Source organism: Protopterus annectens, chromosome 2.part0 (genome assembly GCF_019279795.1).
Source record: "Protopterus annectens isolate FY-2018-M chromosome 2.part0, PAN1.0, whole genome shotgun sequence".
Taxonomy (NCBI): domain Eukaryota; kingdom Metazoa; phylum Chordata; order Ceratodontiformes; family Protopteridae; genus Protopterus; species Protopterus annectens.
This window is the reverse complement of record NC_056728.1, coordinates 210,118,810-210,140,860: the sequence shown is the minus strand read 5'-3', so window position 1 is coordinate 210,140,860 and position 22,051 is coordinate 210,118,810. Positions and strand designations below refer to the sequence as shown.

At 46.2% G+C, this 22,051-nt stretch overlaps 1 protein-coding gene across 1 annotated transcript in view; it reads right to left on the bottom strand.

Annotated features, from left to right (window-relative positions):
- Positions 1-22,051, bottom strand: part of ANKLE2 (ankyrin repeat and LEM domain containing 2) — a gene marked incomplete in the record, with an annotated part of 2,117,323 nt that overhangs the window by 267,571 nt on the left and 1,827,701 nt on the right. The window contains 1 exon segment of the mRNA XM_044060669.1: positions 19,045-19,238. Coding sequence (XP_043916604.1) covers positions 19,045-19,238 — 194 coding nt within the window.

The following is a 22,051-nucleotide window of genomic DNA, read 5'->3' as shown; positions in this document are numbered from 1 at the left end:
AGGTATCTTCTGCAACTTTGTCTAATTGGGACATGCAGGTATGCCTCCTTGAGGTCCAGAGTTGCCAGCCAAGACCCCTTGCCCAGCATGGAAAAGAGTTGCTGTAAAGTCAGCATTTTGAATTTTGGCACAATAAGGTAAGTATTCAGTGCGGACAAGTCCACAATGGGTCTCCATTGGTTTTCTTTTCTTGGAACAAGGAACAGTCTTGAATAAAATCCTTGTCCTTGTTCTGCAGAAGGAACCTTTTCTATTGCTCTTATTTGAAGTAGGTTTGTTATTTGTTTGAGTGCCTCTACCCTTTGATTTGGTGGCAGGTTTGGCCTGCCATGTCTTGTTGGCAGTGTATGAAAATGGAATCTGTATCCTTTGTCTATTATCTCCAGTATCCATTTGTCCTTTGTAATATTGTGCCAGTTTTGTGAGAATAAAGATAATTTTCCGCCCAAAGGTGCTTCTAATTGAGCCCTGGATGGCGGAGTCAAATTCAAGTCATTGAGATTGTCCTGGCGGAGCAGTGGAAGGTCCTGCCCCACCTCTCTGGTTCGGAGGCTGCCATTGACGTCCTCTGTAGGAGCCTCGAGTTTGCCCTCTACCTCTGCCACGTCTGTTTTTGCCTCTTTGAAATTTGTCTGTGTCAGGAAAGGACCAATGCTTAAAAGGCCAATTCCTGCTTAATCTTGGAGGCTGTACCTGGAGGAAATCTTTGACTGTTTGCACTGATTTTGCCTTTTCCTCTATTTTCTTTAAAACCACTTGTGCAGTAGCACCAAATAGCTTATGTTTCTCTAGTGGTGCGTCCAAAAGCTTAATTTTCACATGGTCTGGCAATGTTTGTTCCTTTAACCAAGCATGTCTGCGTATGACCGCACCTGTCATTCTCCATGAAGCTTCCAATGCATCATATCCACACTGAAGGAAATGGCTGCTAACCTGCTTAGTATTATGAACCAATTCCTGTAACCCCTTTCTATCTAATGGTTCAGGGGAAGCCAGTTTCTTTTGCAAGTCATCCAACATGTATTCCTGATACTGAATCATATGAAATTGACAATTTAATGCTCGCATAGAAAGGGTGGAAGATGTATATACTTTCTTGCCCCACCTTTCTAAAGCCCTAGAATCTCTTTCCGAAGGGAGTGGGTTCTTAGCAGTAGTGGAGGAAACCCCTTTAGGCCCCTGAGAAATAGTTTCAGGGTCAGCAGTATGGCCCTTGTACAGAAATTGATGTGGGTCTGGGACCCTGTAGTACCTGTCTGGCTTGACAGGAGCAGGGGGGAGGGAGTCAGGGGAAACACTAGATTCTAAGTACACATCATCTAAAACATTTAAAACTGGAGGAATAGCTAAGGGTCTATGCTGAGGTAGCTTTCAAAATTCCCTTAACCTTTTCCTAGAATCTGAGTATTCTTGGCCTTGCCATTTGAAGTGTTCCCTCATGGAATGAAGCGTTTCCCCAAAGGAAAACTCCTCAGGAGGAGAAGCAGAGGAAATAGATTCCTCCGCATCAGAATCCTCGTAGGCCAGGAAGGCCTCCTCCTGGTAGTCTGAATGTGCAGAATCACCTGAGGCCTCATTGGAGGACTGGGAGTCTACCTGCTCAACCCTAGGCCTCTTGTCAGAAGGCGGCTGAGAGCCTTTATCTGGATGAGGCTGTGAACCCCTAATTAAAGAAATAAGGTCCTCAGCTAAACTTAAAATTTGAGAACCAGAAGTGGATCCCAGAGAAACAGATCTTGGAGGGAGAGACTTAGCCTGTTTGGCAGCCTTAGCACGTGTGTAGGCCTTAATGGACATAGACACTGGAGGCCTGGCAGCCCCGCGTGCTGGAGTAGTCTTATCCACTGAAATGGTGTCAGAAATATCCTGGGCTATGGTCTCAGAGGGGAGAACAGGAACCGGCACCAAGCTGGCCTCTGGTACCGAAGTAACCGGTGGAGCAGTGTCGTTGGTCTGTAGCGGTTGCGAAACCGGCTCAGAAGAAACAGAGACACTTGCGGTAGGCCTAACCGTGGTGTCGGCCGAGACCGCGGACCACGGGTGTCGGTCCTTATCCTTCCGTTTTTAGGTAAACGTGTTGTCGGAAGCTCCGACGGCATGATATAACAGAAATCTTCCCCAAAATAATCCTGTGCAAACTCTGACCAACGCCTAAGAGTGCGTTTATTGAAAGAGGCACAAGCTGCACAGGCCGAGACGTTGTGTTCTGGGCCTAGGCAGGGTAAGCAGTAAGAGTGGAAATCCTTATGAGGTATTTGTTTCCCACAAGTTAAACAATTATTAACTTTTTCACTTTTATCTGACATCGGCTGAGGCAAGAAAAGGTCCCCAACGGGGTACTTAGCTTTTTTGAAGACTACAGTAGCTGAAAACACAGGAGCTGGTCGACCGGCACTTGCGAACTGCTTCTGCTTCGGGCGCCTCGCGGCAAGAAAGACTGAAGAAGATGGCGTCGGCTGACGTTTTTATACCCCAGGCGCTCTGACGTCGGGGAAAGGGCGACATCAGCCGACGCCAGACCCAGACTTTGGAATCCGGCCGACCGAAGGGCTGCCTGAGGCAGGACAACCCATATGTCAGGACTGCAGTTGCATCCTTGAAGGACATCATAAGCTTCTAATGCTGAGGATGCCTTGGAATCAGATGGCAAGGTAAAGTCTTTGGTCTAGGAAGATGTGCGAAAAGCCAAAGGCATGGTCAGCCTGCAGTGCTTTCACACCACAGGGTTTGGCTGAAAAGAACTCTAATGGCAGGAGTTGTGAAAGCATCTCACTGCATCCACAGTCACTAGACAAAGGAAGACCAAAGTCATCCAGCATAATGTTTTTCATCTACCAACATTTATCTCCATGCTTTTGCTTGGAATGCTTTATCCCAGGCAGAAGGTTCCCCAAAGGCCTTACCTGATCTCATAGCAGTTTGTAACCAGGCATGCACCCTTTTTTCCACTGTAAACGTCCACACAAAGTGAACTCTCTGAGTACTCCCAGGGTGAAACTAGCAAAATGCAGCGTTTCCACACTGTGCTCTGAGCTGAGGCAGAAACAAAAAGAATGACTGTCTTTATGTGGAATCTGTTTCCCACACACACACACACATGATGCAATTATTTACTTTTACAACATATCTGGAATTGAAGTCACGATCAGACAAAACAGACTCTAAAATCCGCTATGTGATACTCTGTTTTCTGAAAGCAGGTCAACAGATGGTCTGATGAAAAAGAAAAGTACAGTTTTGTACCTACCATAAATGTAGATGTTCGAGTGTTCACACTGCTGCAGTCATCACACTTGGGTTATCCTGCCATCAGGCAGTCCCGCAGTCAGCTGTGGTGTTCCAAAGTCTTGGTCTGGCGTCAGTTGCTGTCGCTTCTTCCCTGACGTCAGTGCGCCAGGGGTATATAAGAGGCATCCAACGCCATTTTCTTCAGTTTTTCTTGCCCCCGATGTCAGGTGCCCCCAAGTAGGTAGGCAATACACATTGCTAATAAAACATATAAAAGGAATAAAAGGAATACCTTCAGTTACAAGCAAATACACCACAAAGGTTGTACAGGATAGAAAGGTATAGAAATGTTCAGCTAGGTCAGAGGGGATGGAGGGAGGGTAACCTGGACTGCAGCAGTGTGAACACTCGAACATCTACATTTATGGTAGGTACAAAACTGTACTATGTTCATCGTGTTACACTGCTGCAGTCATCACCCTTGGGTTGAATCCCAAAGCTAAGGATGGGCGGTAGAACTAAACAGGGTTTGAAGAAGATAGTAGGCCCTGCAGAACTGCAGTGGCAAAGCCAGCTCTGGTTTTAGAGTATAGAGTTAAGTGATAGTGCTTGGTGAAGGTGTGCACTGAACTCCAAGTTGCAGCCTCCAAAATATCCTTGGTTGGTACCCCTCTGAGGAAGGCTGTTGATGTTGCTGTAGCCCTGGTGGAATGGGGCCTAATGTTACCAGGTACAGGTTTCCCATGGTGTGTGTAGCAGAAACGGATACAATGTCTTATCCATTTTGAAATGGTCTGTTTTGAGATAGCCTTTCCTTGTGATCCTGCAGCACAGGATACAAAGAGCTGGTCAGATTTTCTGAAAGCCTTAGTTTTATCCAAGTAATAACGTAATTGCCTGTGAATGTCCAAAGAGTGTAGGAGCCTTTCTCCTTTGCTCTGGGGGTTTGGATAAAAGGTGGGCACATGAATGGTTTGGTTTAGGGCCACACTGGATACCACCTTTGGCATAAAGGAAGGGTTAGTTCGTAAAGCGACTCTGTCTTGATGAAAAATGATGAAAGGCTCCACTGCCATTAGGGCCTGTAGCTCTGAGACTCTTCGTGCTGAAGTTATTGCTAGCAGTATGGCAGTTTTCCATGACAGAAACTGTAAATCAGCTGTAAAAGCTGGTTCAAAGGGTGGTAGTGTAAGTTTTTCAAAACAAAGTTGAGATCCCAAGTTGGTGTTGGTGCTCTCCAGGGCGGTCTTATGTTCTTAGCCCCTCTGAGGTACTGCCTTAGTAATGGATGTGAAAATATAGGAGGATCCGTGTTGTATTGAGCTGAAATAGCTGAGGCGTGGATCTTAAAAGATGAAAAGGAAAGTCCTTTGTGCAACATCTCAGTTAAATATTGTAGAATCTGAGGAATATTTGGGACAAGGGGATTCCGGCCTTTAGCCTGGTTCCAGGCGCAGAATCTTTTCCATTTGTCTGAATAGGCTTTCCTGGTGCTGGGCCTCCTGGCCTCCAGAATGACATCCATAACAGCTTTAGAGAGAAGTGTTGACTGGTTGTTTAGGAAATTTGCCATGCAGCCAGATTTAAAGTCTTGAGCTGGCTGTGTAGAATCTGATTGTTTTGCTGAGTGAGCAGGTGAGGAATTTGAGGTAAAATCCATGGTGGGCCTTGAGCCATGTTCCTTAGTATTGGATACCAGTGTTGGCATGGCAAGTCTGGAGCAATGAGTATCATTTGTGGCCTCTCTAATCTGGCTTTCTGCAGCATCTTTGCCAGAAGAGGCAGTGGAGGAAAGGCATACACTGTTAATGTTTTCCAACTGAATGAGAGGGTGTCCAATTTCCAAGCTAGTGTGTGTGGTATGTCCTTGTGCAAAATTTCCGTAGTTGGTAGTTTTGGGGGGAGGCAAAAAGATCTATGTCTGGGCTCCTCCATTTTTGAGTTATCATTGCGAATACTTGTGGATCTAGTTTCCACTTGTGAGGATCTATGATGTTTCTGCTTAGATCGTTTGCCAATGTGTTTTTCTTTCCTGGCAGGAATTGTGCTTGTAGTTGAACTTGGTAGGTCAGTGCTGTGTTCCACAAGTTCATTGCTTGCCTGCATAGGGGGTAGGAATGTGTGCCCCCTTGCTTGTTTATGTACCACATCACTGTGGTGTTGTCCGTCTTTATTAGTAGTTGTCCTGGATGTAGGAGGTCCTTGAAAGCAGTTAGGGCATTTTGTACAGCTATCATCTCTTTTTGATTGATATGTAGATGCCTTTGATCTGCAGACCATTTGCCCTGAATACACTGTCCTGCCATGTGTGCTCCCCAGGCATAATCCGATGCATCCGTTGTTATAGTTTGCCTGGCTGTGGGTAAGGTAAAAGGCTGACCCTTGTTGAGGTGACATGCCTGAGCCCACCATAGAAATTAGAAGTTATGTACTCACCATAACGTTCCATCTGGGTAGGTGTATTCATTTGTCTGCAACCTGTGGGTTATGGATCCGATATCGGATCCAAACCGGCATGGTTTTCCAGTTATGGATCCGAGATCTCAGCTCCTCCCCTCACCCATAATGCCCTGCTCTCCCTACATGACCTCAGATCGAGTTTGCCATCAATAAAAATACCCTAAAAAAGGGTAACACATAATATGCAGGAAACTGACAAGGTCAGGGGGATAGGAGGGCGGGATGGTTGCAGACAAATGAATACACCTACTCAGATGGAACGTTATGGTGAGTACATAACTTCTAAATCTGAAGTAGGAGATTCCATTTGTCTGCAACCTGTGGGACAGAGTCCCCAGCTACCTGAATCTTGGGCGGCCATCATGGAAGGATATTCCGGAGCACCGTGGAGCCAAAGGATGCTCTACCTCTAGATGTAATATCCAACTTGTAGTGGGAAATAAAGGTATGAGATGAAGCCCAAGTGGCTGCTGAACAAATGTCATCCAGAGGAATCCTAGCTTTAAAGGCCGCTGAAGTAGAAACTGACCGGGCTGAATGGGCATGTACTCCCTCCGGTGCGGGCCTTCCAGAAGCTTGATAAGCCAATAAGATGCATTGCGAAATCCAGCGTGATAAGGAGACTTTGGAAATTGGTTTACCCAAATTGAATTTAGCAAAGGAAATAAACAACTGGTCGGATTGTCTATGACCAGCTGTCCTGTTCAGATAAAATCTAAGTTGCCTGTGAACATCTAAGGAATGTAGCTTGTATTCACCTTTGTTTTGATATTTAGGAAAGAAAACAGGGAGGTTAATGGATTGATTAATATTTGCTTCAGAAGCTACCTTAGGAAGAAAGGACGGGTTGGTCCTGAGGTATACACGGTCCGGATGAAAGACCAAGTAAGGAGGCTTAACGGATAATGCTTGAAGTTCTGAAACTCTTTTGGCCGAGGTAATGGCTACTAAAAAGGCCGTCTTGAAAGATAAGAATTTTAGATCCACCGTAGCCGCAGGTTCGAAGGGGGGAGCGGTCAAGGCCTGAAGAACCAATGATAGGTCCCAATGAGGAACCACTTGCTTTACATGGGGTCTGAGGAGAAAAGTACCTTTTAGAAAGATCTTACACAATTTGGCAGACATCAGTGGACTGGAGTCTTGACCAATATGATAGTGAGAAATTGCCGCAAGTTGCACTTTGACCGTAGAACTGCTGGCACCATCATTAAGAAGAGTGGTTAGGAAGTCAAGCACCAGAGGAAGGGGAACTGTGAAGGGGTCTAGACCTTGCCGCTCCGCCCAAATGGAGAACCGTTTCCACTTGCTGCGGTAAACTTTCCTGGTAGATGGTTTATGAGCCGCTACCAGGATGGCCTTAACTGGAGACGAAATACCAGGAGTCCTGATTAGGAGTGGAACTGGAGCAGCCAAGCAGTCAGCTTCAGGTTGTCCAGATTCGGGGTTGATAGATGGGACGGGTGAGATATCAGATCCGGAATGGGATCTAGAATCCAAGGAGGATTCACCGAGTGAGACCTTAGGAAAGGGAACCAGATCTGTCGAGGCCAGAATGGGGCAATGAGAATAATTCTGCACCCCAACCGAGAGGCTTTCTGAAGAACTTGGAGCATCAGAGGCAAAGGGGGGTAAGCATAAAGAAGACCGGGGGGCCAAGCATGCACCAGAGCGTCTCTTGGGGTATCTCCGGGAGGAGGGATGAGAGCGAAAAAACTGTTGCACTTGGTGTTTGAGGGAGACGCAAAGAGATCGCAACAAGGAGTTCTCCACTGTGCGAAGATGCGTTTCGCTACCTGAGCATTGAGAGACCGCTCGTAAGGGGAGAGAATGGTGCGACTGAGTTTGTCCGCAAGGATGTGGACTGACCCGGAATATGCGTTGCAATGAGAAAGCGGTTGGTGGAGATTGCCCATTCCCACACTCTCATGGCTTCTCGACAAAGAGGGTAAGACCTGGTTCCCCCCTGTTTGTTGATATACCAGATGACAGACATGTTGTCCGACTGAATTGCAATAGTTCCCAAGGGGAGAAAGACCTGTAGTGCTTGCAACGCTAAGAGCACTGCTCTCATCTCTAGAACATTGATATGCAGTAAGGTCTCTGAATCGTTCCACGTGCCTTGGACCGTCCGCCTGCAAATGCCCCCCCACCCGAGGCGGGAGGCGTCCGTGGTCACCGTGGCGAGAGGGGGAGAAGCACAGAAGGGGCGGCCTCCGGGGAGATGTTGTGAGTGGAGCCACCACAGGAGGGACCGCTTGCAAGCCTTGCTGATCGCAATGGGATGATGCATAGGAAGAGCAAGATAAGACCACTGAACTAGGAGTGTCCATTGAAGGACCCGCATATTGAACCTGGTGAGAGGAAGAAGAGCTATCGCTGCTGCCATGCACCCTAGAGCCCTCAGGACCAACTCCGCCGGAACTGAGCTGGAGTGGAGGATGGCCCGCACCTGGAGCTGCAGATTCTGAATTCTGTTCGCAGTGAGGAAGGCTCTTAACCATCTCGTGTCTAACCTGGCACCTATAAAATCTATGAACTGTGTAGGGGCTAGGTTGGACTTTTCTGCATTTATTGTGATGCCCAGACGGGGAGCTAGATGGAGAAAGGAATCTCGTGCCAATAACAGTAGATGCCTCGTTGGGGCGGTGAGGAGCCAGTCGTCCAGGTAAGGGAAGACCTGTACCCCCTGAAGCCTCAGGTGGGCCGCTACCACTGCTAATACTTTGGTGAACACCCTGGAGGCTGTGGTGAGACCAAAGGGAAGGACCCGGAATTGGTAGTGACTGGCTCCCAGCCGGAAGCGGAGAAACCTCCTGGAGCGTCTGTCCATTAGGATATGGTAGTACGCATCCTTGAGGTCTATAGAGCACATCCAGTGATTTTTTCCCAGAAGGGGGAGAATGGACTGTAAGGTAACCATTCGGAACTTCTCCTTGGGAACTGCCAGGTTCAAGAGTGAAAGGTCTAATATTGGTCTTAGATCCCCGTCTTTTTGGCACTAAAAAGAACCTGGAGTAGAACCCTGATCCGATCTGGTCTGGGGGGACGGGCTGAATGGCTCTTTTCTTTAGCAGATGGCCAATTTCTGCTAAAGCGGCCTCCCACTGACCGGGTGGAACGTCGGGGAGGGACTTCAATTTTGGAATGTGATGAAATGGGATGCGGTATCCTCTGGATATGATGCGGAGGACCCAGCTGTCTGATGTTATGGACTCCCATGCTGCTAGGTGCTCCGAAAAACGTCCCCCGACTGCCTCCAGAGTGGAGCAGCCGAGCAACCCTTCAGGGCTGCTGCGCGGGCCGTTCAGAGAAAGGTTCTCTGGACCCGAAGTTCCTGGGAGCCCCTCTGCCCCTGGGGCGGCGTCCTCCCTGTCCTCCTCTGCCACGGAAGGACTGGTTGTCCGGAGCGAGTTGGGACTGCTGCGACTTCCAGAACCACATCTTCTTCTGGCCCTTTTGGTTCCTGGAATAGGGCCTCTGGGGCACAGAGAAGCGGATTCCGACGGCAGACAGCGTCTTCCCGTCCTTCTCGCTCTGGGTCAAAGTATCGCGAACAGTTTTGCCAAAAAGGGCAGAACCATCGAAGGGAGCGTTCGCGAATGACGCCTTGAAGGGCTCCGTGAAATCGCAATGACGGAGCCAGGCCCAACGTCTAGTAACTAGGCCTGTCCCTGCGGCTCTAGCGGCTCCCTCCGTAGCATGGGACAGTAACCGCATACAGGTATTAGTCACGGACCTGAGAGTGGCCATACGGGTGGAGTGCAACAATTTGTCCTCCTCCGACATGGACTCTGGGGGGGATGCAGCGTATTCCTTGATAAGATCGCGCTGCATCCTAATCACATGTGCCAGGTAGTTCAGCGCCCTCACTGAAAAGGTCGCTGAACTAAACATTCGCTTCCCCAAGCGGTCCATCATCCGAGACTCCTTGCTCGGGGGATGGACTGAGGCTCTCTTGAGCAAGTTCCTCTTGGTGACTGCCGCCAACATGGCATCTACCGGAGGCCCCTTACTCCAGTGGGCACGGTCAGCGGGGACTAAGTATACGGTCTGGCCTTTTGGGATTGGCTCCACGGTGTCCGGGTCCTTCCACGCCCTGGTGGTAATCAGGTCCACCAGGGGGTCGGCAGGAGGGGACACCCAAGAGGTAGACGGGCCCGCTTCAAATACCTCCAAGAACACGGACTCGTCCGAGGAAGACTTGGGGCAGACCACCCCTTATGCGAGCATTTCCATGATGTCTCCAAAGGAGACATCCTCGGGTGATCTTGGGAGCCTCCCCTTCCTCCAAATCAGTGTCTTCAGTGAGACTGGGAGTCTATGTGCCTCCTTTGCACGTATGCTTGCGAGGGCATCCTCCGGGGCTGTCAGAGGACCCTCGCAGCGTGTCATGTTCCAAAGGAACAACTTGGGGCAAAGGAGCGGGCTGTCCCAGTGGCCGGATGGTGGAAGCCTGGCCCAGTGCAGATGGAGCGCGGGACGGAGCCGAAGCAAGTGCCGGGGGTCCGGAAACCCTAAACAGGGCCCTCTCCACTACATCAAAAGCCGAGGGGGAGCCGACCTCGCCCAAAGGATCCGACAATTGGCTCCCCCTAGGATCCGAAGAGTGGATCGGAGCCGGCACCGAAGCACTCAAATCCGAGGGGACAGTGCGCTCCGACACCGACTGCGCCGAAGGAGCACTGATCCCCCCGGACCCGAAGCTCGGATCCAGGCTCCGGGAGGTCGGATCCGAAGCACTCGAGGGCAGGGTCGGATCCGAAGTACCCAGTACTATCGGTGCCGACCCACCCCGGCTCGGCTGCTCGGCTCCAACTGCTCAACCCGGTAGCGGGTCAGAGAAGGAGCTATAGGTTTAAAGAAAGGGGTCGAGCTCCCCCCCAGAGGGGGGGGGAGGCAAGAGCACTCCCATCTGCATCTGGGCCTGGATGAACCTTCTCATCATCCGGTCCAGATCAGCATCAGATAAACTGTATGGATCTCGAGGCTACCGAGGTAGGCCTTGAGTGCCTCCTCGATAGCCTCGACGGAGATCGGGTCTCTTCCTCCTCAGGTCCCGGAGAGAAGCACACAGGTGACCGGAGCCGAGGAGGGGGAGAACCAGCAGACAAGGAGGCCGGAGGAGAAGCCTGCTTGGCAGGCGTGGCCGAGACAGAGGTCTCGCCCGCTTATGGTGCTTCTCCTCCGGTCCTTCTTTCTTGCTTCCCTCCTCCAAACCACTAGAGGGAGGTTGAGTCCCAGGTGGAGGAGGGAGCGAGGAGGGAACCGACACGGTACCCCCCGAAGGAGCGGTAGCCGAAGCCGAGTCCGGGGGCAAAAGTCCCGCCAGGACCAGCTTCGACCTCCGCTCCTTCATTGCCCTGGGGTTGAACCCTGCACAAATGGAACATCCAGAAGTGAGGTGTTCAACCCCAAGGCATCGAACGCACCGAGTGTGGCCATCAGCAGGGGAAAGCTTATGGCCACACTCGGAGCACTTCGAGAAAATTGCCTTAGGGGCCATATCAGACATAACTAAAGTCTTTTTTTTTTTTTTTTTTTTTTTTTTAAAAAAAAAAGACAAACAATAAGTGCTAACTAGCACACACACACAGGCCCCAAACAGTACACACAAACAAAAACTCCGAACCAGCGAGGGGAGGGAATTAAAATAAAGTTTTAAAATTAAGAATTTTAAACCAAAACTATAAAAACACTAAAGGGAACCTAATACAATCACTCAAAACTAACTACAAAAAAGTAATCAAACGCTTTATAAAGGATTTATAAAGACTTAGCTGAAGAGCTCAGACGATCCAATCTGGTTACTAGCGCGGCAAACTAGATCTGAGGTCGTGTAGGGAGAGCAGGGCATTATGGGTGAGGGGAGGAGCTGAGAGCTCGGATCCATAGCTGGAAAACCATGCCGGTTCGGATCCGATATCGGATCCATAACCCACAGGTTGCAGACAAATTAATCTCCTACTTCAGATCTCCTGTTAAAGGCAGGGAATGAGTGGTATTATTGTTTCCAAGCTGTGGCTGTGTTTAGTCCATATGCTTTTCAGGTACCATTGTAATTTCCTCATATGCAGTTTTGCATATGGTATTAGTAGTATGCAAGATGCCATGAATCCCAAGGCCTGCAGAATTTTTCTTGCAGGGAGTTGGGTCTTTGTTGCCATCATTTTGAAGTATTAAGTCAGTTGTCCTTGCTTGTCTGGCGTGAGATAAGCCATCTGGGCCATTGTATTTAAGCTGGCACCCAGGAATATAATGTCTTGTGAGGGCACTAGTTTTGACTTCTTTTCGTTTACTGTGTACCCTAGGCAACTTAATAGGTTTTTGACAAATGCCAGATGCATTAAAAGAATGTCCTTGCTTTCTGCTTGAATAAGGCAGTCGTCCAGGTATGGATATATTTGAATTCCTCTTTGTCTGCAGTATGCAATTACTGGTGCCAGGCATTTTGTGAAGACCCTGGGCGCAGTAGATAAGCCAAAGGGCAGTGCAGAGAATTGGTAATGGGTTGAACCTGCTATAAATCGGAGGTATCTTCTGCAATTTTGTCTGATAGGGACATGCAGGTATGCCTCCTTGAGGTCCAACGTTACTAGCCAAGCCTTCTTGCCCAGCATGGGAAGAAGTTGCTGTAGTGTTAGCATCTTGAATTTGGGTACTTCGAGATATGTGTTTAGAATTGAAAGGTCCAGAATGGGTCTCCAAGCTTTGTCCTTTCGGGGAACTAGAAAGAGTCCTGAGTAAAATCCTTGTCTCTGCTCCTGTGTAGGAACCTGTTGAATGGCTCTCATGTCCATGAGAGCTGTAATTTGTTTTTGAGCCTCTGCCCATTGACTTGGTGGCAGGTTTGGCATTCCTTTTATCCTTGGTAAAGTGTGAAAGTAGAATCTGTATCCTTGAGATACAATATTTAGGACCCATTTGTCTTTTGTGATGATGCGCCAGTTGTCTGCAAAAAGTGTTAGCTTTCCTCCCAAGGGAGCTGCCAAGAGGGATTTGCTTGGCAGTCTGAGGGGTACGTCATTGTGTTTGTCTTCTAGTAGTTTGAGACCTGTCTTCTCCTCCTTTCTGGGTTGTCGCACCCCATTGTCGAGGCTTGTAAGAGCCTTGTGACTGACCTCTGCCCCTTGGGCGTCTGTATTTGCCTCTCTGTGGTCTGTCAGAAGCTGGAAAGGACCAGTTTTTGGTTGGCCAATTTCTGCTGAAACGAGGGGGTTGAACCTGTAAAAAATCCTTGACCGTCTGCATAGATTTTGCCTTATCCTCCATTTTCTTTAAAACCTCTTCTGCTTTTACACCAAATAAAACATCCTTCTGTAAAGGTGCATCCAATAACTTTGCTTTTACATGATCAGGTAAAGTTTGTTCTTTTAACCAAGCATGCCTACGTATCACAGACCCTGTCACTGCTGCTCTACAAGAAGTTTCCAATGAATCAAATCCACATTGCAAAGTATGTTTTCCCACTTGTTCAGCTGCATGCAACAAATCTTGCATTTCCTTGTAATCAGGCTGCTCTGTATGTGTGATCATTTTTTGTTTTAATTGAGACATCAAATATTGATATTTCAGTATGTGAAACTGGCAATTTAAGGCCCTCATAGCTAGAGTAGCTGAGGTATATATTTTCTTTCCCCATCAGTCTAGTGCTCTAGAATCCCTTTCAGAGGGTACAGGATTTTTAGCAATAGAGGCCTTAACCCATTTGGGACCCTGGGAAATGGTTTCTGGGTCAGCAACAGGGCTTTCATATAGGAATTTGTGTGAGTCAGGGACTCTGTAGTATCTGTCTGGTTTGGCTGGTGCAGGAGGTAGTGAATCTGGGTTAAGGCTAGATTCTGAATAATCATCATCCACAATGTCTAACACTGGTGGAATAGCAAGTGGTCTGTGCTGGGGTAGTAAAAGGAACTCTCGGAGCCTTTTCTTAGAATCAGAGTAATCCTGGCCTTCCCAGTGGAAATGTTCCCTCATGGTATGTAAAGTCTCCCCAAAAGAGTAGTCTTCTGGGGGAGATGCTAAAGGAATAGACTCTTCAGCATCAGAGTCTTCATAAGGGGAAAAGAATATTCCTGTTCCTCAGAAGAATCTGAGGAAATTGAAGCCTGGTCAGAGGAAGCGTAGTCCTCCTACTGTCTAGGCCTTTTATCAGGAGGGGGATGGAAACCCCTGATTAGGGTAATTAAGTCTTCAGCCATCTTAAGCATCTGTTTCTTAGGCATGGGGCCTTGTACTGGAGACTGCTGTACAGTCTTCTTTGCTTTTAAAGGAGTTTTCAGCTTTGCATAGAATTTAATAGTGAGTGTTGTCGGTCTGAAGACACCTGCAACTGAAGGCGTTTCAACTGCACCGGAATCTCCTTCAGCCATGGAGTCGGAAGGGCCTAAAGATAAAGGTTGTGGAGGCCTAGCAATCTCCTCTTGGGAATCGGATGCCGCCTGGGGTTCTGAATCAGTGTTCGTCAGGGGCTGTGTAGGCGCCTCACTGAAAACCGGAGAACTGGCGATTGGCCTAGCAGAGGCCTCGGAGTCTGGTTTGGGTCTCGGCTGCCTGTCCTTATCTTTGCGGTTTTTTATGCATTCCGGTCGTCGGTTGCTCCGACGGCATGGTATAATTAAATTTCCTACCAAAATAATGTCGGGCGAAATCAAACCGACGTTTTATAGTTCGTTTGTTAAACCTAGCACAAAACCGACAACCTGTGATGTTGTGGTCTGGGCCTAGGCAAAGAATACAATAAGAATGAAAGTCCTTATGAGGTATTTGCTTCCCACAAGAAATGCAATGGTTAACTTTTTCTGACATCGGACTGAGGCAAGAAAAGGTTCCCCAACGGGATACTTAGCTTTATTGAAGACTTTGGTCTGAAATTCGATTTGAAAATCTCAGGAGTTGGCCGACTGGCACTTGCGAACTGCTTCTGCTTCGGGCACCGCGCGGCAAGAAAGACTGGAGAAAATGGCGTTGGATGCCTCTTATATACCCCTGGTGCATTTACGTCAGGGAAGAAGCGACAGCAACCGACGCCGGACCAAGACTTTGGAACTCTGCCGACTGCGGGACCGCCTGACAGCAGGATAACCCAAGTGTCATGACTGCAGCAGTGTAACACAATGAACATCAAACAACAAAGCCAGTGTACCACTTTATTTTCCTGGTACCTCAGCCTTTCGCCTTTAAGGGATTCCTTGAAGGCGAAAGGCCGAGATACTAAGAGAATAAAGTGGTACACTGGCTTCCTTGTTCGTTTTTATTTTTTATTTTCTTTAGTGTTGGTTTTTGTTACTTTTGAGATGGCCTGATGATACTGATACCACTGACATCTAGCAAACTGCACAGCTAGACAGATCGTAGGACAGCATTATCAGACGGCTCTCTTATAGCACCAGCATCCTGATACATCAGTGGGAGGGACTTCACTGAAGGGGTGGGAAGAAAGTAAGCTTTGTAAGGCAGGTAAGGCTAGGCAGGCTACCTGTAGACAGGACATCCAAAAAAAGTAATGACTGCAACAGTGAATAGTATAAGCATAAACTTTTCCAAAACATCACTTTTGCTTTTCCTCAGGAAACCAAAATTAACAAATACTGCCTCTGAGCCATTTCTTACTCAAGTTGGCAAGAGTTCAATCTGCTGTTAGCTGGAATCCTGCAGTGTGATCCCGTACCTTGGTGATACCACAGACCAAACACCCAACTTCTGGACACCACTTCAAAAGTTTCAGTTTGATAATGCACTCTGCATTTTGTGAAACAGTCTGGTGTGTTAAAAAATGTTCAACCATCTGTCTAACTAAGAAGAGGCAAGACTGAATCTGTGATTAACTTTCAGGAATAAACTTACTCTGTGGAAATGTAAAGAGGAAGGCTTGAGCAACATAAAGATACACCTTTCCTGGGCAAGGACCTACATGGGTTGGACTGCCCCTTCTGAAGGAACCCATGTGGCAAGCCAATGGTGTGCGACCATCTCACATATTCATGTCCTGAATGCCAGAACAATGGGAAATGGAACCCTCTCCCTGACATATCTTGTGGGAAATTGCACTGTTACAGCATTTTCTCTGGTCAATTCAAGTGACAATTACAGTGACATGCAACCATCCAGTGTTCTCTCCTGGAGGAAAAGGTACAACAGCCCACCACCTATCACAACAGTGCACAGTAACAAGTACCAAAAAAAGAACAGAAGAGATCTCTTAAGAAAAGTTACGATGACAATCCTACATAGATTGGGAGTGGGACACTGTCCTGGCTAGAAGGCCCTAAGAGTGCCTAATGGGAAGTTAATTATAAAGGTTTTTTATTAAAAAAAAAACAAAAAAAAAAAAAACATAATTGAAAGATTACTGAGCATAACTGGAAAATTTCTCAAAAGTATTTTATTTATTTATTGGTGCTGCGGAAGCATTGTCGTCTCACAGCAAAACGTTGTCCCGTTCGACTCTCAGCTAGAGCGTCTTCTGTGGAGACATGCGTGAATGGGCATACCTTCGTTGAAGGCTGTGCGTTAGGGCCGGCAACTCAGCACGTAAAAATCAACTGCCAATTATTAGTGGACCGGAGTTCCACTGTGGCAACCCCTAACTGGGAAAAGCCGAAAGAGACAACATTTTATTTATTTATTTTTTTAAAATATTTTTAATAAATGCAAGATGAGCACTCTTTTAACCATTATTTTTTAGTTTACCTCACACACACTGAAACTACATCCCTTGCCTATTTCTAAACTACCCTGCATTTCTAGGATTCTGTAACAGCAGCTAAACCATGGGCAAAGGAAAAGTATAAGGTATTATATGTTGCTACTTGGTAGAGTTTCTCTGAAAAACATGCTCAAGAATACTCCTCAGTTTTGCAACAAGGAAATAAAGTGATAGGAAGAATTCTACAGACATGAAAACAAATAAGCAATGTTAACATTGGGGGGAAAATGTACTGTAAAACTAATATAAGAACTGGAAAACACACATGCGAACAACCCTTTCCTACTGTGTGCAAAGATGGCTCCATCTATCCAAACAGCATCCACAAAAATACCAAGTGGTTGCATAAACAAAAGCAAAGGTTCACTTTTCACTACAAAGTCCACTACTCATTTCACAGCTGATCTCAATCAGTCCATATTGACAAGTCCCAGTTCAGACAGTTCCATTTTACATATAATGACCTTCCAATCTGTTGTACCTTCCTGTTTCACGAGACAAACATCATTATGAATAAGGGGATAACTGCTGGAATTCAGGGGACAAACAGCTGGACCTCTCAGAATTATGGAGCTATAAGTATGAAGGGTCCAGCACTTACAAGTATCACTCTACTCTCTAAGTTCAGTTAATTTAGTGATAGTATAACTAAGTCAGCTGGGGTAGAGGGGGAGAAGGTGATTTGTTCTTCCCCTACCCCTGCAAAAATGCTTTAAAACAAACAGTTGATTTTGCTATTTTAATGCTGGTACTAAGGTTTGTTTTATTTAATTGTGGGGTTAGCGATATCAGGTCCTGAACTTATCAGAAACAAAGATGATGGCTATACTACGTTTTGCAAGCAGTTCTCTAGAGGAGTGGAGCAAACAGTTTAATGCGGCATTAACAGTTCCTCTTTCTACATGCTTGTGCAACCTTGTAGTTAGTATTTTCTGTTATCAAGGAGACAAGCTGGCCACGTTAATGCTAGCTGGGCTCTCTGCAGTCTTTTATATGAGAACAAGGAATGTATGGGGACACATCCCATTTCACACTGCAATTACATATCACTGAGAGATGTCTAAAAGGTGCTTGAGAACTGGCACCTGCGTCCTTCACGTCATTACTGGCTGGTTGATAATAGAAGCTAAGTCACTACTCTCTGCCATCAAAAGAATTAGGACAGGCAGGGTCATAGTAAGAAAAGGTTGCAAGGCCAGGGCAGACAAGCAATGCTGATTCTGACTGGGCCCCTTCAGAGCTCAGCAAGACTGATGGGGTCACCAAGGACTTGCACACTGCCATCAGAAACCTTAACACATAACCTCTTTGGTGTTTCCATTTTTTTTCCGAAACTTTTTCTTTTCTAAGAGATGCTTTATTTGCAAGCAATGCTGCCACACACCCATGATGTAGTGGGTATCTGTCCCAAATGCAACAGCTTTATGTACTCAGGAAGGCCTCTGGCCTTCCAATGGACACATTTTTAAATTAGCTCACTGTTGATAGGAGATAAGGGTCACTGGAAATAGGCACTGCAAATGCCTACTTCCCTCACCTCATATTGCAATTCTTAATTGTATTAGACTAAATTACCTTTACTTTCTATACAAACTGTGTAAAGTTTCTCTAAATATCAAATGACTGTCATATACCTTGTATCGATTTTTAACCAATGTTTTTGTATTACGTCTAATGTACTATAATTCTTTAAATTGCAAATGTTTTTGTTTTATTTTTGAAAACTGTAAAGTTATTGTTCTTAAAATGCTTTGTAATAATTTGGAGATTTTCTCCCCGGGCCTCTACTTAAAATGGGTTTCTACTCAGTTGGACTTTCCCAGCAATCAAATGTCAGTAAGTAAACAAATAAACTGGTACTCTTGTTGATTGAACTTGACTTCCACAGGCACACTTGGTAGCTCACCTAAGAATTTTGCTATCTGCAGAGTTGAACACTACAACGTCTACAAATATTAGCTAAAGTTGTTTGATATCATAAGAAAAAAAATACAAAAATGTCTCCTCACTGGGTAGTTATTGCACAAGAAATCACCCAAAAGGAGATATTAAACAGGAAGTCTTAGGACAGACTGCTTCTTGTGGCAAAAAAAAAAGGAAATAAAGACGTTGAGAGCTTCTTTTGCCTTTCAAGCCCCATTCAGTCCTAACCTAGGAAGATGACTAACTCAATGCACATCTGAATTATCTAGAGGTATGAAAGGCAGGCATCTGCCCATGTCTAATTCTCGCAGAATCACAGGCACTTACTAGGTTAATGATCTGTGTGGAACTTAACAAGCCTAGTCTTCCATTTCAATGGTAGTTTTTAGCCTTTAGATTCTGAATACACAACACAGAGACAGGCTAAACAAGGATATGCTGGGACAGTTACGTTTCCCCTATCCAAAACAAACAGTGCTAAACCATGATGAATTTGTAGTTACCTATTCATTCATCCAATTTCCATCTGAATACAGTAAGAGAAATACTCTGCTTTATGTGGAGTGGAAGACAGTTGCAAGAAGCGGCATTCTCTGTGATAAAACCTATACCTCCAACAAGTTCGACTTATTTTGCAAAACAGATGGAGATGTACAAGGAATCATACTACAGCAGTGACCCCTGTGATGAGCCTAAGGAGTCTGTATTTTGTAATGCTCTGATCTTACCTGCAGGAGACAGAGTTTTAAACTGGTTACAAGCTTCATTTTCCTCTGCTTCCACTAATAACTGTTCCTGAGCCTCTTTCTTATTCAAGTAATCTTCCAGCTTTTGCACACCTTCAAAGGAAGCTAAATCTGTAAAGCAGTGAAGAAATTCCCAATACTCATTCCATGGATAACCACGGTCATGAGCCAACTCCCTACAGAGAAAAAGAAAAGAAGACAAATATTAGAAAAGTAAACAAAAAAAAAACGGGTTTGCCTTCAGTGGGACTTATTCTAATGCAGCTATCTTAGGAGTTTAATCGTGTAAATGTGTGAGTATACTTAATGCTGCAGTAATGATTCCTGGGAAAGTAAAGTTGTGTACACTTACCATAAATGCAGATGTTTGAGTGTATTCACTGTTGCAGTCATTACATTTGGGTAATCTGCTGACAGGTTGCTCTCATTCGGCCTTATTAACAAAGTCTTGGGTCCTGCGTCAGTTGCTGTCCCTTCTTCCATGACGTCAGGTCGTCAGGGGTATAAAACATGCAGCCGACACCATTACATCAGTTTTTCTTGCCCCAGATGTCAGGTGCCCCCCAAATGGGGAGCAAAATATATAAATAATTTTAAACACAAAAATATATACCTCCAAACAAAAGCAAATACACCAAAAAGGCTTTTAAGTGTAGAAAAATAAAGGAGAGGCATAGTAAGAGAAAAAACAGAGGGCTGGTGGGAGGGTAACCAGGACTGCAACAGTGAATACACTTGAACATCCACATTTATGGTAAGTGTACACAACTGTACTATGTTCTTCGTGTTTCACTGTTGCAGTCATTACATTTGGGCAGATTCCCAAAGCTAAGGTTGGGAGGATGGATTTATACAGAATTAGGACTGGCTATAAGGCCCTGCAAAACAGCAGTGGCAAAGTCAGCTCTGGATTTAGAGAAAATTGGTAAGTGATAGTACTTGGTGAAAGTATGAACTGAACTCCAGGTAGCAGCTTCTAGAATATCCCTGGTAGAAACACCTCTGAAAAAGGCTGCAGAAGTAGATGCAGCCCTGGTGGAATAGGATCTGATCCCCTGAGGGATAGGTTTTCCATTGTGCTTATAGCAGAAATGAATGCAATGGCTTATCCATTTGGAAATGGTTTGCTTTGAAATAGCCTTCCCCTCTGCCCCTGCAGAAAATGCTACCAGCAGTTGTTCAGATTTTCTTCGAGATTTAGTCCTGTCCAAGTAAAATCTAAGTTGTCTGTGTACATCCAATGAATGCAGAATCCGCTCCCCTTTGTTCTGTGGATTGGGAAAGAAAGCTGGCAAATGAATGGACTGATTAAGAGCCACACTGGATACCACCTTGGGCATAAAAGATGTGTTGGTCCTGAGTGACACCCTGTCCGCATGAAAGATGATGAAAGGCTCCACTGCCATAAGGGCCTGTAATTCAGAAATCCTTCTAGCCGAAGTGATTGCTAAAAGGAAGGCTGTTTTCCAGGAAAGGAATTTTAAGTTTGCAGTAGCAGCTGGCTTGAAAGGAGGTAGAGTGAGTTTTTCCAATACAAAGTTAAGGTCCCAGGCAGGGGTTGGAGCTCTCCTGGGTGGCCTTAAGTTTTTGGTCCCTCTGAGATACTGCTTTAACAGAGGATGAGAGAAGAGGGGGGGGGGGCTCTGTGTTGTAATGAGCTGAAATGGCTGCGGCATGGATTTTTATGGAGGAAAAAGATAGGCCCTTGTGAAGCATCTCAGTTAAGTACTGTAAAATCTGAGGTAAATTGGGCACTGCTGTGGTCATCCCTTGAGATTGATTCCAGGCACTGAATCTTTTCCATTTGTCAGCATAAGAATTTCTGGCACTAGGTCTTCTCGCCTCCAAAATGACATCCATCACAGGTTTGCTGAGGGATACTAAGGGAGAATTTAAGTGATTAGCCAAGCTGCAAGATTCAATGTTTGGAGCTGAGGGTGCAGAATTTGGTTGTTCTGCTGAGACAGTAAGGAAGGTGTCTGAGGCAGGCGCCATGGAGAAAGTTGTGACAGACTGCATAGGAGTGGGTACCAGTGTTGGCGAGGCCAGTCTGGAGCAAGCACAATCATCTTTGGTTTGTCCTGTTTGACTTTTAGTAGAACTTTGGAGAGCAAAGGCAGAGGGGGAAAAGCATAGACTGATGGGTTTTCCCAGTTGAAGGACAGAGCATCCACTTTCCATGTTTTTTTGTGAGGAGTTCTTATACAAAATTTGTCCAACTGGTACTTCTGGGGTGAGGCAAAGAGATCTATGTCTGGGCTCCCCCATTTGCGTGTCAACATGCTGAAAATCCATGGTTCCAGTTTCCATTCGTGTGGGTCCATGAGATTTCTGCTTAGATTGTCTGCCAAAATATTCAGCTTTCCTGGCAGGAATTGTGCTTGTAGTTGTAATTGATAGCTCAAGGCCGTGTTCCACAATGCCATGGCTTGTCTGCAGAGGGGGTAGGAATGTGTACCCCCCCACTTGTTTATGTACCACATAACTGTGGTGTTGTCCATCTTTACCATTAGTTGCCCTGGAGGAAGGTAGTCCTTGAAGGCTGTCAGTGCTTTCTGTACAGCATTTCTTTGTGATTGATAAGAAGTTGCATTTGATTCGAGCTCCATTTGCCCTGAATGCACTTCCCTGCCAGATGAGCCCCCCATGCATAGTCTGATGCGTCTGTAGTTAGAGTTTGGGCGGCAGGGGGTGGTGTGAATGGCAGCCCCTTGTTTTGGTGGGAGGCTTCTGCCCACCAAAGGAACTCTAGTTGCAGGCAAGGTAATGATAGGAATCATTGTTTCCAGGCTGTGAGAATGTTGACTCCATAAACTTTTTAAGTACCACCGAAGTTTCCTCATATGCAGTCTTGCATATGGAATTAGAAGAATGCAGGAGGCCATGAACCCCACGGCTTGTAGTATTTGTCTTGCTGATAAGCAGGGTTTTTGTGGCCACCTGTCTGAAGTAAGTCACCAACTGAATTTGCTTTTCTGGCGTAAGGTAA